A 15,267-nucleotide genomic window follows, 5' to 3' on the forward strand; every position below is an offset into this window, starting at 1 on the left:
CAGGAGGGTGAGTGGATTTATGGCATCTTAGTGATCCCAGTTCAGTGTCAAACTGCAAGGGCTGGATTGCTTGACCTTGTGTATTTTGCAGACCATTTAACTGCAGCAGGTTTCCCTCTGTGTTGAGCATAAATTTTATTTGTCCACTTGTTTGAATCTTACTGAAGTTGTTAAAATGTGTGAAAAGAGAGTGAATCCAGGTGTGCATTCTCTGTTGGGCTGTAGTCAGAGGAGAGTGGAGGTTGAGGGTATGTGCTTCTAGTTTCCAGGTGACCAGACATGATGTCTGAACAGAGCAAATGACCGTTGCCTATTCTTGCAGAGAAATGGAACTTTTTATATTTTTAAATTAGCAAAATTTGTCATTTGCAAACTAAGCTATGCAAGAGGAAGTGGTGCGCTAAATTACGGTATTTCTTGAGAGAAATATGGAGCAGCAGTTGTTTCTTGGAAGGCAAATGCATGTTTAGGTACAGAGTGTGCTCTGCTTCAGTGACTTCTGGTGGTTTTACTGCCCCAGTTGAGATGATTGATGGTCCTTCCACCTGACTTCTCTCTTCTGTGTTGCGTTGCTGGTGCTGACCTGCCCTGTGCGGACCTGACATTTACCCCTATTTTCAAAGTGCCTGTGCAGGCTCAGCATTAGTAGATGAACTTGTGGCCTCCAAGGCAAGCAAAGATTTGGCAGATGATGTTCTTATCACTTCCACTGCACCTGGTTTCATGCATTTCTGGGGAGCTGGTGCTTCTGCAAGGACCTTCATTGGCAAAATTTGCCAGTGATTTAGCTCATGCTCTGTTTTTCTTGGGCTGTCCTTCTTGCAGCAGTGAGAATTGGCAAAGCTGTGTAGTACATTCAGGGGTTTTTTTATTGTTGAAGTATGGAGATGTCAGTTGATAGTGGCTGACCATGAGCCAGAAGTGTGCCCAGGTGGCCAAAAAGGCCATTTTGGTTTGTGTGTGTGGCCAGCAGGGCAAAGGCTGTGGTCACCTTTTTCTACTTGGTACTGGTGAGGCCCCACCTTAAATCGTGTGTTCAGCTTTGGGCCTCTCACTGCAAGAAAGACACTGAGGTCCTGGAGTGTGTCCAAAGAAGAGCAGGAGTCTGGAGCACGGGTCTGACAAGGAGCAGCTGAGGGAGCTGGGGGAGTCAGCCTGGAGAAAAGGAAGCTCAGGAGAACCTTATCACTCTCTATAAACACCTGAGAGGAGGTTGTAGCCAGGTGGGTCTGTCTCTTCCCCCAGGTAATAAGGGACAGGATGAGAAGAAAGGGCCTCAAGTTGTGCCAAGGGAGGTTTAGATTGGATGTTTAAAAGTATTGGAAAGCTTTGGAGCAGGCTTCCCAGGGAATTGAAGTTATCATCCCTGGAAAGGTTCAAAAAATGTGGATATAGCGCTTGAGGACATGGTTTAATGGTGAACATGGTGGTGGAGCTCAGCTGATGGTTGAAATTGGTAATCCTACAAGTATTTTCCAACCTTAATGATTCTTTAATTCAATGCTGGTGTTAATCTGTTTTCTTTATGTTAATTAAAAAATAGAAAAGGTATTTTCGCATCTTCTAAACAACATGCACACCCCCACACCCACCCAGAAAATCCCATCTGTGTGGTTGCTTTGGCAACCTTTCATTTCTGTAAGAATTACTTAATGTAGTCACCTTTTTTTTACAGATGATGACTTTGATCAGTTTGATAAGCCTGGTGCAGAAAGGTCTTGGAGAAGAAGAGCTGGAGATGACGACTGGGACAGGTTGGTTGAATATTTTCATGTTCAATTTCTGTATGCTGAATTGCATTGTTCTGTTTTCCCATTCTGGCATTTTGTACTCTAACATTTAGAGCAGTGCACATTTAAATTCTAATGAAGATGTTGGTTGTTTTGCATGTGTCAGCCAATGCTAGATCGTGCCAAACATGTACTTGCCTTGAGGAATATAGAGCATTGTGAAGAGATGCCATTTAAAATTGGATAAATACAAAGTATTTGTGGTGTGTAATTTTGCAATTAATGTTTTGGTTTTGCTTTTAAATATTTAATAGACCTAGGTGGTTTAAATTGAATTTGCTAGTTCTTGAATTTTCCCAACTTAATTTTTAAAATATTTTTTACTTTAACTTGATGTTTAAGTTATTATCCTCAGAGTTCTAGTTCAGTTTTAAATTGGGGAAGAGGGGGAGAGCTTAGGCATGGGCTTCTTCCACAGTATGACTGTTTTTAAAGATTTAGAGATGTGTGTGTTGTGGGTTATTTTGAGGGAGAATGTGTGTTCTTTTATGAGACAGGAATCAAGCTGCTATCTACACTGGTCTACTCTTTGTGGGAGAAAACTTTTTCACTTACATCTGTTATTTTTCTGTGATTTCTTTTTAGTAATAGACTTGTTCAGATTTTGCCAGTGGTTTTCACTTGAAAATGGAGAAAAAAATATTCCAAGTAGATTCCTGTCTTCTCTAATAATCACTCAAGTGATTGTAGTAAACAAATTTCACTGTGTCGTGGTTTAAAACCAATAACTAAGAAAATTACTTATTTCTTGCTGTGAGATATGGGTTAGAATAAGGGCAAAACAGGCATAAAACTTAAAAGGAATAAAGAAAGTTTATTGACAAACAACAAGAATAAGAACACCAGAATAAACTTCCAGAAAAACCTTTTCATCCCTTATCTATTTACTATTCTCTCGTTCACATGACAACAGAGACAAAAACTTTGGAACTTTGGTGGTTAAAACAGTCCTAATTCTTGCTACAGTCTTTTCACTTGTCTTTGTAGAGAAACAGAAGTTTCTTCCTGTTAATTTATGGAGTTTCTCACACGAAAACTATTTTTGTTATAGTTTTCCATTGCCCTGATATCAGCTGCTCAGAGCTGCTGTTATCAGAGCCCACCCCTCCCATTTTCACATCACTCTGAGATGTGTATGGGTCATGAGTCGAGGGATAGTATTTTTTAAGGATGAGTATTCAAAGGTAAAAAAAAAGTCTTCTTCATCTGCTTCTGTGAGCTTCACTAGACAACAGTTTTCTCATTGCCTTTCAAGGCTTCAAATCTCTCAGCACTTCACTATACCATAATTGCTCAAGTTTACACTTTGAGTACTTTATTCCTCCCTGCATACTTATCATGAATTAAAGGAGCTTTTTCCAGGACTTCATTGTCCATCTCCATAGTTTAACAGAAAGACATTTCAGCTAAATTAAAGCATCTTCTTAATTCTCTACCTTTCTTGAAGTTTCTTTTCTTTCTTGTCACTGGTAGTTTATAAAGTCTCTTTTCATGTTGATCATTCTCCTTTTCTCTCTCTGGATAAAAAAGTTAATCCGCAAGTCTCATCTGGGTAATGAAAGAGTTAAAATCTTGCCCAGGCTGTTGTAGGTAGTTCTGTGGCTTCGGCTGGTGCAGAAACTGAAGCCGTCTGTGATGGAGAGTTCCTCATGGCTGCTCTGAAGAGTGTGAAGACTGTCTCTGCTTGCTGCAGGCTCAGAGCCCCTCTCCTTCTTCACTCGGCAGTTTCTGGTGAATTCCATCACGGCAAAACCTGCAGCCAAGCCAGGAACCGACCCGGCCCGGACAGGGCTCGGGGCAAGCCCCCCGCAGGCCCCATCTCCCAGCCGGGAGATGCAGCAGGCCCAGCCCGGCCCCCGCCCGGCCGCATGGCCGGGCAGAGAGCGAGAGGCCGGACCTCTGCTACCTTTCACCGCCAGCAAACAAAGAGAACTCCGAGAGTTCTGGTTTTACACTTTAAGGTAGAGTTCACAAGTTGATCTCACTTTTCAATGGCCTAAACTGCTGTCAATTCTTGGAAATGACTGATAATTAGTCAGGAGGAAAAACTCCCATCAGCCATCAGCACTTCTAACTTCCCCTCTTTCCTCAGCTTTGCTTTAAAGGTAAAGCTACCCCATGACACACTGTAAGTAGTTTTCCACTGAGCTGAGCCCTTGGAGTAGATTAGGTGCTCTACATTTATTGTCATTCCAGAGGCATTAGTTTCCTCTTCCTTGGTTTTCTGCTAGGTTAAGTGGTTAGTTTTCACTGCTGCAGGGGGTGAGTATGTGACTGAGGAGTTTGGACAGTAGCTCTGGTGTATATCCAGGGTGTTGGGCTGTTTGCCGGTGAGCCGTGTCTGCTCTCTGTCAGGCCAGTACAGCTGTTAGGTGGTTGGATGCTCAAGTGCACCAAGGAACTGCTCTGGCTGGAGTGTAATTTAAAGTAACTTGCTCAGGCTGGGTCACTGCTGTGCTGCTCCCCAGGATTGGCTATTCAGAAACCTTAAAATCAGTATTACAGGCTGAATGTTTTGTATGAGACTATTTTCTGAACTTTTGGCCTTTGTTGCATGAATGGGTGGGCTCTTAGCTGCTAACTGGTCACATTTGGGTTTAGCTGCCGTACTCATCACCTCAGAAAATATGGAAGAATCAAACAGCTGTTGCATCAGAAGTTGGAAACTTTTACCCAGTGGTCAACTCCTTGTGCTGGTTCTAATAGGGCTTGACAGTAGTTTTAGAGTATTTTCACCAAGCTGAGACTCTGAAGAATGCAAGGATGTAGTTTCGAAAATCATTTTAATTTGTGTTTATTATTAACTGTATTTGATTAAAGAGACATGATCAATAACTCAATAGTGAAATTGTCAGGGAAGGGGTTTCAGATGCAGACCAGAAGATTCATCTTGCTGATAAATTCAGAAATTTTATCTTAAAACTGTATCTAATAACTTGCATGTGTTGGAATATTTGTTGGTTGATATTATTCTCTTCAAATTGCAAAGCTGTCTTTTTAAGTGATGTATTCTCTGGGTGTCTTGGCAGTTACAAATGCTGTACATGGATATGTTGCTTAATGTAATTGTTTGGGGTTTTACCTGCTGGCCTAATTCAGTATATGACATAGTTTCTTGGAGATGGAAAAAAGGCTGGATGAACACAGTAGTCTCTGTGTTTTAATCCTTCATGCTTTGTTTTCAACTGAAGCATTATCAGATTGGGGGAGAGATGGACTTCTGTTGGTTACACATCTTCATCAACCATCACCTCTTCCTGTGTTGTTACTTGACTGAGTCCCATCCCCAGTTACTTAAATAATTTTGAATCCTCAGATCTCCATCCTTTCTCAAACTCTGGAGGGTGTTAACTGAGAGTCAGAAGGCCCTAGTTATTTGGGAGTATAAATGTAACCTTGTTCTTGGAGAATTTTTCCCATTTTTTACAAGTTATTTTCGTGAAATATTTGTCCTTGCTACTGCTCATGTTTAATGAGGTATGTTTATGAAATTGGAGACTTAGGAGGGTCAGTCTGATGTCTTTATCATGTTAATTTGTACATTTATCTCATTAAGGAGCCCAAAGTTTTCATTTGGGTAAAACCTACATTTCTGGTGTAGAGAGCACATTCATGGTGCTCTCCTTCAAGATGATAGGTTGGATTTAGTAGCTGATTTTTGCTGAAATTCACTTGTTCAGATAATTCTTTCAGATTACTGATTTCTCTGTGCTGGTTGAAAACATCCCACTTTTTGTCTGCTTTTTTTTGGAGGTGTTTTTTTTCTGTGTTTTTGGGCTTTTTTTTCTTATTTGAGAAAGCAAATTTATTCAGTGAGGAAAATGTTGGGTGTTGGGAGTTGAGGAAGGGGAGGGTAGTCTCTTGTGAGAGCAGCATACCCAAAATTATCTTAACCCAAAATTTCCTAGTGTTGTGGTTTTGGTAAAACTTTTGTGTCTTGATGATAGCAAGGGTGAGGTGCCTTTGGAACTAGCATAGATGTGTACTTTTATTCCAGTTTAATTTCTTTTGTGTGGATGTGTGATATCAAATTGCAACCGTTTATTTTTGTCTATTTCTCTCAGATCTGTTAGAGTCTGGGGATTTTCTGTTTGTTTTCTTGGTGATTCTTTTGTTTGTTTGCTTTGTTCTTTAATGGTAAGATATAGTCCTTGTGGTCCCTCTTTTTCCTAAAGACAACTTCAGATTTGGCTGCTTTAAAGGAATTTGAGATAATTCCACTTTACTGTGCAGGCTTTTCACTGTTACTTTGTTTATTTAAAAAGTTACTCATGGTCATTTTTCTTGTAATTTATCAATGAAAATACTGAATAACATTGAATATTTTAATAGGTTTTGAAGGGTACTTTGTGAGCTACTTTTTGCCTCTGATACAAACTTTGTTTATATCCTAGTGTTAATTTTTTTGACTGTCAAGCAATAGGCCAGAGTTTCTGAAAATCTAGAATGTGTTGGCAGTTAATTCTAGAGATCAAATGTTAATTTTCTTCTAAATAATCCATCAAGGATGCTCTTTAGTAATGTGATAAATAGGTCTAGGTATGTTTAGATAAATTAATTTAATCTTTCACTTTCTTTATATTCCTTTCCTTAATCTGAATCTCTTGCTACCTGAACTTGGTTTTTGTCTTTGAATGATGCTGTAACATATGCTCTTGCCATCTCCTGGAATTTCTCTAGTGCAGTTTTACTAAAAGCTGTTAATGGTGGACCACAGTGCTGGGAGATACTTTCAAACATTTTGGTGCATTTGTCAGATTACTGGCAGTTGAAAAGATTAGTGATTTTTTTTTTTTTAGAGACGAAATTGAAGTAGGAAATTCTTCTGCAACTATTTCTGTTGCATAGAGTTTCCTGTCTCTGAAAGAAAACTGACATTCTAGTCAGTTTGCTCTTTGGAATGTGTGATATCTTATCTCCCAGTTTTTGTTTAATATTACATTGAGCACAAAACAATTGTTTGTTAATGTTCAGTCATTCCTGGAACTATTTGTGATGAGTAACAGTGGATAAGTTCTGTATACTGATGATAATGCCCTATTTAGGGCTTTTTGGTGTATTATTTTTTCTTTCCTAGCCCACAAGATTTTTACAACCCTCACTACCCCTTCCCTCCTGTCTATCATCTGTACAGTAATTGGCTCTGAAAGAGATTGATCCATCTACAAAAACAACTGATTTATGTTTTGGGATTGCCTTGTCATTTTCAAGTATTTGTCACGTAGTCATGAGGAACTCCTACACCAATTCCTTTCCAGTTCATATAGGCTGTTCTCCCTTGGGATGATTTGATTTTTATGTACTAAGTAAGGCATGGTGCTTTTTGGTTTTCTTTGTTTTTTTAAGGTGTGCAGGTAGAAATAGTCTCAAAGTACAGCTAATATTTCAAATCACTGGCATCTTTTTTTAGTATTGATATGCATATTCTAATACGTGCTTTTGTAGGTAACAAGTGTTTATTATAGAAGGGGAATCTGGTCATCCCTGTCACTGGATAATTCCTTCACTGAAGGAAGAATGAAATTAAGCAGTTTTTCTAAAGTTTAGCTCTCCAAGAACGTAATTCCTTGTATTGAATCATTTTTATGGGGAAGCTGCACTGTGATGGCAGAAGTGTTGTAAGCCAATATTTCTGTACTCCCTGAATTCTTAGGCACAAATATAAAACTGATGAAACATGCATTTGATTTTGTCACCCTACAAATGTATGTTTGACCTTATCCTCAACTTGAGGAGGAGGGAATAAAGAGTTTATGCAAGATCAAGGCCTAAGCCTGGCCCTTACAGAAGATCCAGGCTCCCAAGCCAGCTGGTTTCCCAGCTCCTTGCTGGGGAGCTCGGGCCACATGGGGACCTGTAGACTGAGTCTTGCCCACAGGACATTCCTGTCTTGTGTCCTCCCTGGGGAGCTGGAAATCAGCAGTTTAGACAAAATGAGCTTGGACAAAGTGTCCAAATGGCCTTGGAGTGAAGGTTCTAGAATGGCTGTTTTGGATGGCTGTGCCTGTGCTTGGCTAGGTTTTTCTGCTGCGTTTAGTTGAGGGGATATGGAAGGGAGAGCACATAGAAATGAAATGACTGTGCAATAGTAGACTTATTTAATATGTATGGTCTCTTGTTTCACTGAAAATACATACAGTTTTTTCCCTGAATGCTTTACTAAAGTAGACTTTGTGCTGGCTTGGAAGCAGTTCTTATGCAGTTTTTTAAGGCATATGCCCTGTAAGGTTTTTGGTTTTGGTTTGTAAAGTTCAGCTTCTTAAATTTGTTACTATTTTACAGTGAACTTGATGATGACTTGCTTGGAGAGGATTTGCTAACTGGAAAAAAGGTAAGAGATATGCATTGTTGCAGATATTAAAAGTGTGACTGTTGTTCAGCTTAGCCAGTTCAAGTGTTTGGTTTGACCTCATGTATTTTACAGTCACCCCCCCAAAGCCTGACAGCCACAGGTACCTGAGGTCTGCTTTGCTGCCGCAGCATTCTGCACGCAGGGCTTTGTTTCTTTTGTGAAATACCTCCAAGTGTGGCTTTTAAAAATAAAACTTGGAGAAAAATTTTTTTCAACCCTGTTAGGTCTCCTGAATGGTAATTAGCATGATGGAGAATTTAATCCAAGTGCCAGTTTCTTGCCTATTAAAAATCACTTGTCAAAATACCAGCAGTATTTACCAGAGAGGAAGTAAAAAAATCAGTCAGTGTTGCCTGTGGAGTTCACACTCAGTGTGCATGATCTGCTACCTCGCTGTCTGATGAGTGGGCAGAGGATTTCCCCTTTTAAAGTGAGGAGAAATATACAGGAGCTGCCAAAACTGGGGAATGTCAACAAGTTTTCCCCATGTCTGCTATAAACTCTTCCTGCTTGTACCTATTTCTAGAATTGGACTTTGTGAAAAGAGCTAAACATATCTTTGGATTTGCCACATAACAGTGGGAGAAGACAGGACTTCTGTTTGAGAAATCAAATTGACTGGTCACCTCTTTCTATATTTTATCTTAGAAGTGAAATAATTTTGAAAGTAGTTTTTTAAGTTTTAGTTGGATATGAATAGGTTGTTAAGAAACCCAGCTGTATTAAGAGCTGAGTTTTATTTGTTGTAGATTTTTATAACCATCCTCTAAATGTTGGAAGTTAGCTTCTTGAAATTGTTATAACTTCTGTAAGCATTTCCTATTAAAGGTAGGAAGTTCCTTATTCTCATGTGCTGGTTTAAAGAGAATGAAATTCCAGGAGGATAATTGCATATGATCATTACACAGTTACCAAAACCAGAAGCAGTTAACATTGAATGGAGGTGATAATGATATTTATCTATAAAAAATATATATAATTATATATAATTAGTAAATACTAACCGGTAGTTGATTTTCTAGTGTATTATGTTTTTTTGTGTTTTTTCTATTCTTTTTAGTTTTTCATATTACAGGGCAGTATCTGTGGGTATGGACTCAGTTGGTGGAGAAATAGTGGATTTGTCAAGAAGTTTCCCCTTAATTATTTAGGTTAAACTTCCTTCTATTTAATCTCATCCTAGTACTTTTAGATAAATCAATCTTTGTTTAACTTTTCTGGTCCTATTACTTTAAGGGTTGGAAATGTTGCTCAGCTGAACTGCAGTTATCTCTCCCTAGGGATAATTATTAAAAAAAAAAACAAAAACACCAAACAAACAACTGGAATTTTTGTAATTTGATGACAAATTAGGAGGAGAAACAGTATTTTCTTCGGTTTTTTTCTTCTCTTACAAACTAATCACGATTTTTCAGTTTTCTTTATCATATCCTTTCCTTCAGTCTCCTCTGTCTTCTCTCTAGAAGTTGCAGTTCATGTATTTTCTTGACTTGCCTAATGCATCAAGGTCACAGGGCTGTGTACAAGAGCTTACCTTCCTTCCTTCCTACCTGGTCTGTCTTAAGTGAGTTGTCATCTTTAGCTGTATTTGAGAATGGATCAGTGAGAAAGAAGTGTTGATAATCAGATAAATTTGAGTTGTGTAAATTTCTGTAGGATTGTTGAAATGTATTTTAAGATCTGTGATCTTGTGTGGTTTTTCTCATTGAATTAGGTAATCTCTTTGAAGATATGGTCTTAGTTTCAGATGTATTCTTCATGAAAAATATTCAGTGTTCAGTACTTAGTTAAAAGTTTATATCTTTTATGTTCACAATTGACTTTTTTTGAAACCTAGAATCAGTCAGACTTGTCAGATGAAGAGCTGAATGATGATCTTCTGCAAAGTGACAATGAAGAGGAACAAGAATTTCGGTATTTCTTTTTTGAATCTTGTTTTGGATAACTCAAAACTATGAATTACTCCTATGACTGATAACTAATAAATACTAAACTAAAGTTATTGCTATATACTTAAAATAGTTTTGTTTTTCACCTAGCCAGCTACTTAGTGATATATATGTATGTATGTATATATATAATGTACTCAGTAGCACTGTTAACATTTCAGTAAATTTATTTTTCATTCATTTTGATTAATAAATTTATTCAACCCTCTAAAAAGCTTATAAGAAAAAATGGTGTCATCTGCTGTGCATATAGAATTAGTTATAAGCACTTACAGAGCTTTCTTTACTGGTTCTATATTGCTTACTGTGGTAAGCTTCCTTATCCTGATGCCAAGATGAATTTTTGCTTTTTCTTTTATATACCATTTATATTGCATTTATGTATCCTCAATACACTTAGCATGCATACTTGTAATTCCTTAAGTCTGATAATTTAGCATAGTCCTAGTATTCTGTTAGGCCAAATTCTCTGTAGGAGACCAGACATCCTAAAGGCCTTGTAGTAGGAGACAGTACACTGTCTTGGGAAACCAAGGCCCTCTCTAGAGTACATCCTGTAAACTAGAGATTTGGCCCATCCAGGGGGGAATTCCTCAGGGTGGGAGGATATCATGCTATTCATTCAAGTCTCTCATTGGTGCATCCTTGTTAGCTATGCTAATTTGTAAGGTCTATAAATTGTGTATGCAATTTATTGTGTGTATGCATTTCCAAGTGGTGTGCCATAAGGATCCTTGTTAAATATCAAGGTTAAAACCCCTTTATCCCTTAATTGTGTCTGGCTTTCAATTTTTAGGACCAAGGAAAAGGCATCACTCCTATATCGTCCTTTTCTGCCATCTTTCTTCTAAAAATTTATCTTACCTCCTAAAACTCCAAGGAGAGGAGTTTGTGACTTAAATATTTGTGTACAATTACGTGGTAGAAAAGTTTGAACAGACTTCATAGGCTGGAGCAGATATTTCCATGGGAGTTTACTGAGGATCCTGCCCTGTGGTAATAGAGCTCCTTAGCTGAATTATGGGCATTACAAGTCAAAATGATTGTCTTGTTATTTTTACTTTTCAAGCTGGACTAAAGTAGGAGAGAAGATGCTTGTGATGCCAAAGTGATGCAGTGCCATTGCTGCTTCTACTGGCCTGTTTTTCCAGCTTTCCCTTATTGCATACTGTGCAGGGCACACCATCTGAAGGGCTATGAATGTATGTGTATGTATAACATACATAGGTCTGTCTCCATCTCTGAGATCTCCTGTCTTTAGCTGTAATTAGAATAAGGAACTATTGTCCTTATGTTGGACTGATGAAGGTGTGATAAAATGCTGCACCATTGATCTCTTCATTGGCTGCCATTTTCCTCCCTGTGGGAGTGAGGTTTGGACTGTTCCCTTCAAGAAGGGGAATCCCAGTTGCAGTTCTTGCCTGGTTTTTTACTGTATGTCCTCCTCGAGACCCCTGGGTAGCAGGGATGGCTGTGTGACCAAACACAGTGATGATAAAGTGTCTCAAATGTGATAATATTGCTCAATGGAAGCAGGTTTCTTTAGACAAGTTTTGAATTTTTAGCAGTTTTATTGCCAGAGAGATCCTTTCCCTTCCCCTTATGTTTCTAGTCAACCTCATGCTTCTGTACTTGAGAGGATAATGATAATCCTGCATAATGTCTTCATTTTTGTGTTAAATATTCTCCCTTTTAGAGCTGCAAAGAGCTCAAAGCTGCCTGGATCTTGTTCCCCCAAACACAGGAAAATGGAGAATAATAGAAATGTTATTTTAAAAAATAAATAAATTCTTAGTGTTCCTTATACCTGGAGCTCTCAAATCAAGAACTAGTCTGCTGTCGGTTAGTTGCTTTTTTGTGTTGATGGCACAATAAACTCTGAGCTTTGCTTTGCCTACCTGCAGATTATAAATTTAAAGTTTTTGTATTGATTGTTTTTCAGTGTCTCTGCTAGTTAAGAATGTCTTAATCATTTAAATTACAGTTCTTGACTGTTTATTTTATATTAAGTAGAACATGAAATCCATCATAAAAATGCAAGTTTGAATTCAAGGTAATGAAATATGAACAACATTAATACATGTAGAAAAAACGTATTTTCCTAGTGTATTCTAAAAGATTGGGAAAACAGACACAGTTACAGTAATTTTGTGTATTTTTTTTTTTTTTTTGTTAGTCTTGGAATTAAAATTGAATCTGGTCTGCTTTGGTTACCAAGCAGGACTTTTGCCAGTTTGACCTGCTAAACTATCTGGTTGGTTTGATTCCCCTGGTCAAATAGCCTGCAGCTGGTGATAAGCTGCATTTTAGTATGCATTATGAGAACATGGCATGGAGTCAAATAGTGTATGGGGTATAATTCTATCCACCAACTTGGAGACTTGACGTTTGCTGGCTTTGTTTTGCTAAGTCTTTGTGAGTAGTTGCCAGTTAGACTTTAGCCTCTGAATTTTCCCCCTATCCCACAGCTCTCCAGGTGTCACAGTGAGCCTCAACGCCACATCCGGCATCCTGACATCGTACGAACTCTCCGAGTCCATCAACGATCCCTCACTGGAACAGGAGTCTGAGTATGACCAAGGGGAAGATGAAATTGGTTATGACAAATCTGAAGCACCTGAAGAATATGCCTCAGAGTATGCAGAGGAGGGACATTACGAAGGCAATGATCCTGAACTGACAGAAGACCAGATAGAATATGGGGAAGAGCCTGGGGAAGAAGATGAGGTGCTAGACCTTGAAATCAATGAACCCCTAGATGAATTTCCAGTGAGTTTCCTTCTATTGTATCTTCAAAGATAACATTGCTTCACGTGCATAGGGTTTTAGACTGATTTAAAATCTGTTTACCTCTCTAGGGAGGAGGGGAAATTAGACCTATTATCACTGTCTGCCAGTTTCTTTATCTAGGCTGTGACAAAGTTTGTGTTGACAGCTTGTTTGGCGGTAGGTAATGCTCCTTTGTCATGCTGGAAAGCAGTTGAGAATCATGACCTTGAGGATTGTATCCTTAAGGAAGAAAACAGCTTTGTGTGGTGGAGATACACTGCCAATTGTTAGAAGTACTTAATGCAAAAGCTTTTATCCAGGCTTTAGACAAGATCTGATAAAGTCCTTCGAAGGTGAAAAGATTATTGACCTGCTAAAGACATCTTTAAGGTGCTAATATCCCAAAGTGATTGATGTCCTGCTTGTTCATCCTTTTTGTAACTGAGAGCTGTCTAAACCTGAATAAAGAGATTGGAGGTTAGTTCAGAAAATGTCACCTGCATAATTCAATATAATTTAAGCAGCATATTAGAGAACATGCACTGGCTTTAATTGCTAATGAAATGATTTAATCTTAATTAAAACTGTATGTGATCAGTGAGGTATTTGAAAATACAAGCAAACTTAAGCAAGATTTTGCTTTTGTTTTATGTTCATAATTTTTCAGAGTTGAGCCCACTCATATGTAAGCACTTGCAAAATGCTTTAAGACTGTTTATATTTGATGGGGTAAAATCTGATGTTAATGTATATGTGCTATAGATGGGTGTACCCAGTAGTGTTTTAATCATTGGATGCAGATGTATAGAAGTAATTGGGGCAAACAGTATTAGGATCTTTATGATAATATTGCTGGGATATGAATGGAAACTGTTTTGGTTTTCATAATACTCAAGTTATTGTCTAGTTAAAAGCTCTGCTACTTATGCTGTATGTGTGCCATATCACTTAGAGCTGATTGTTCTGAGAGATGCAATGCTCCTCTTCCACTCTGGAAACTGTAGCAATGCAGTCACACCCCACCTGTTCAGTTGGTCTTGTGTCTTTTCACCTTCCTGTTTACTGCTTTAGGATGAAGATTACATGCAATCATATAATGAGCAAGCAATGGAAGAACAAGAGTATGCAGCTGATGAGGAGTTGGAAGAATCCCAGGCAATGGCTAATGAATCAGAAGAGGTAGGTCATGAATTGAATGGAAATGTAAAATAACTAGTTCTGCTGCAATTTGATTTTGTAGAATTGTACGTGTTGCCAGGTAAGAATTGATGCAATTTTGCCAATGTTGAATTATTGGTGGTAGTACTCTATGTATAAAATTAATTGTGATAGCATCTATATTGTCAGATACATCAGATCTCCTCTCTCCCTTGGGATTAAAATCATAAGGGACAGTTCAAAATGTGCATATTTAGTCTTCAACATTAGAAACTTCATGGCCCCATTTGGGTAGGAAATGACAGTAATACTGCACTGTCTGTTAAATCTTCCAAGAGCTGTGGTGCTTCCCTTTACCAGATGGATCACTGTTGGGATGTAAATACATTCTTGGGTATCCCTTTTTAAGGAGGAGTGTAAGTGTGGAAGTTTTGGTGTTTTAGGCAGGCAGAGGTGAGATTGTTGTTTTGAAAGTTGTGTTGAGACTGTAATTCCTGTGAGATTTATCTTCTTTGATAAGGAAAATGGATGAGTTCCTTCATTTGCAATAAGAAAGGTGACGCCAAAGTCTGCCAAGTATACTTTTGCTAATTATAGCTTGATAATAATGCCTAAAGATTTTTTAGTTTTTTATGTATTTTTCATATATTTATAGCCTTGTAGATTTTTAATATCTATTTGTGTAGTTACTAGTGTTTTTCCTCCCCTCTCTCACAATTTAACAAACTCTTACTATACATTCTTGAAATTCTATTTTGCCTTATTCTTAAGGATAGAATTTCTGACAAGGACATCTTATATTCTACCAGAACCTAAGAGACTTAACAAGAAAATAGGGCAAAGAAGCCCCTGGACCAGCTGACCCAGGGCTGGTTTACTGGGATAACTGATTTCCTATTGAGTGTTCAGGCTAGATATACTGTTAAATTAACTTTAAAAAAAAAAAAGTAGAATGTGTCATGTGTGTGCAATGCCGTATTTTGTGCACCTGTAACCTTTCATTAAGGAATTGCTTTTTTATCTTGCCACTTCAACTCTGTTGCAAGTTTTTCCTTTTGTTCTTTGGCAAGAGTATCACAACTGTTTTTAATTTGCAGCATGTTTTTTGATGTAAGATTTTCCTTCCTTTCCCCACCAGGAATCTGCTTTAATATTACTTTTATTCCAGTTCTTAATTAAATAGGATTGAATGGATTACCTGCTGAGAAGTGTAGTCAGAGTGTATTTCCTCTTTGGAGCTTTAACTCAT

The 15,267-nt window shown here is 38.1% G+C and overlaps 1 protein-coding gene across 1 annotated transcript in view; it reads left to right on the top strand.

The window, feature by feature from the left end:
* The first annotated feature begins 910 nt into the window (after window positions 1-910).
* Window positions 911-15,267, top strand: part of RBM33 (RNA binding motif protein 33) — a 91,069-nt gene continuing 76,712 nt past the window's right edge. The window contains exons 1-6 of the mRNA XM_033512271.1: window positions 911-1,010; window positions 1,676-1,754; window positions 8,073-8,121; window positions 9,980-10,056; window positions 12,560-12,860; window positions 13,932-14,039. Of these exons, the coding sequence (XP_033368162.1) occupies window positions 911-1,010; window positions 1,676-1,754; window positions 8,073-8,121; window positions 9,980-10,056; window positions 12,560-12,860; window positions 13,932-14,039 (714 nt within the window). The remainder of the gene's footprint in view (window positions 1,011-1,675; window positions 1,755-8,072; window positions 8,122-9,979; window positions 10,057-12,559; window positions 12,861-13,931; window positions 14,040-15,267) is intronic.

The sequence above is a fragment of the Parus major genome, chromosome 2, assembly GCF_001522545.3.
Source record: "Parus major isolate Abel chromosome 2, Parus_major1.1, whole genome shotgun sequence".
NCBI lineage: Eukaryota > Metazoa > Chordata > Aves > Passeriformes > Paridae > Parus > Parus major.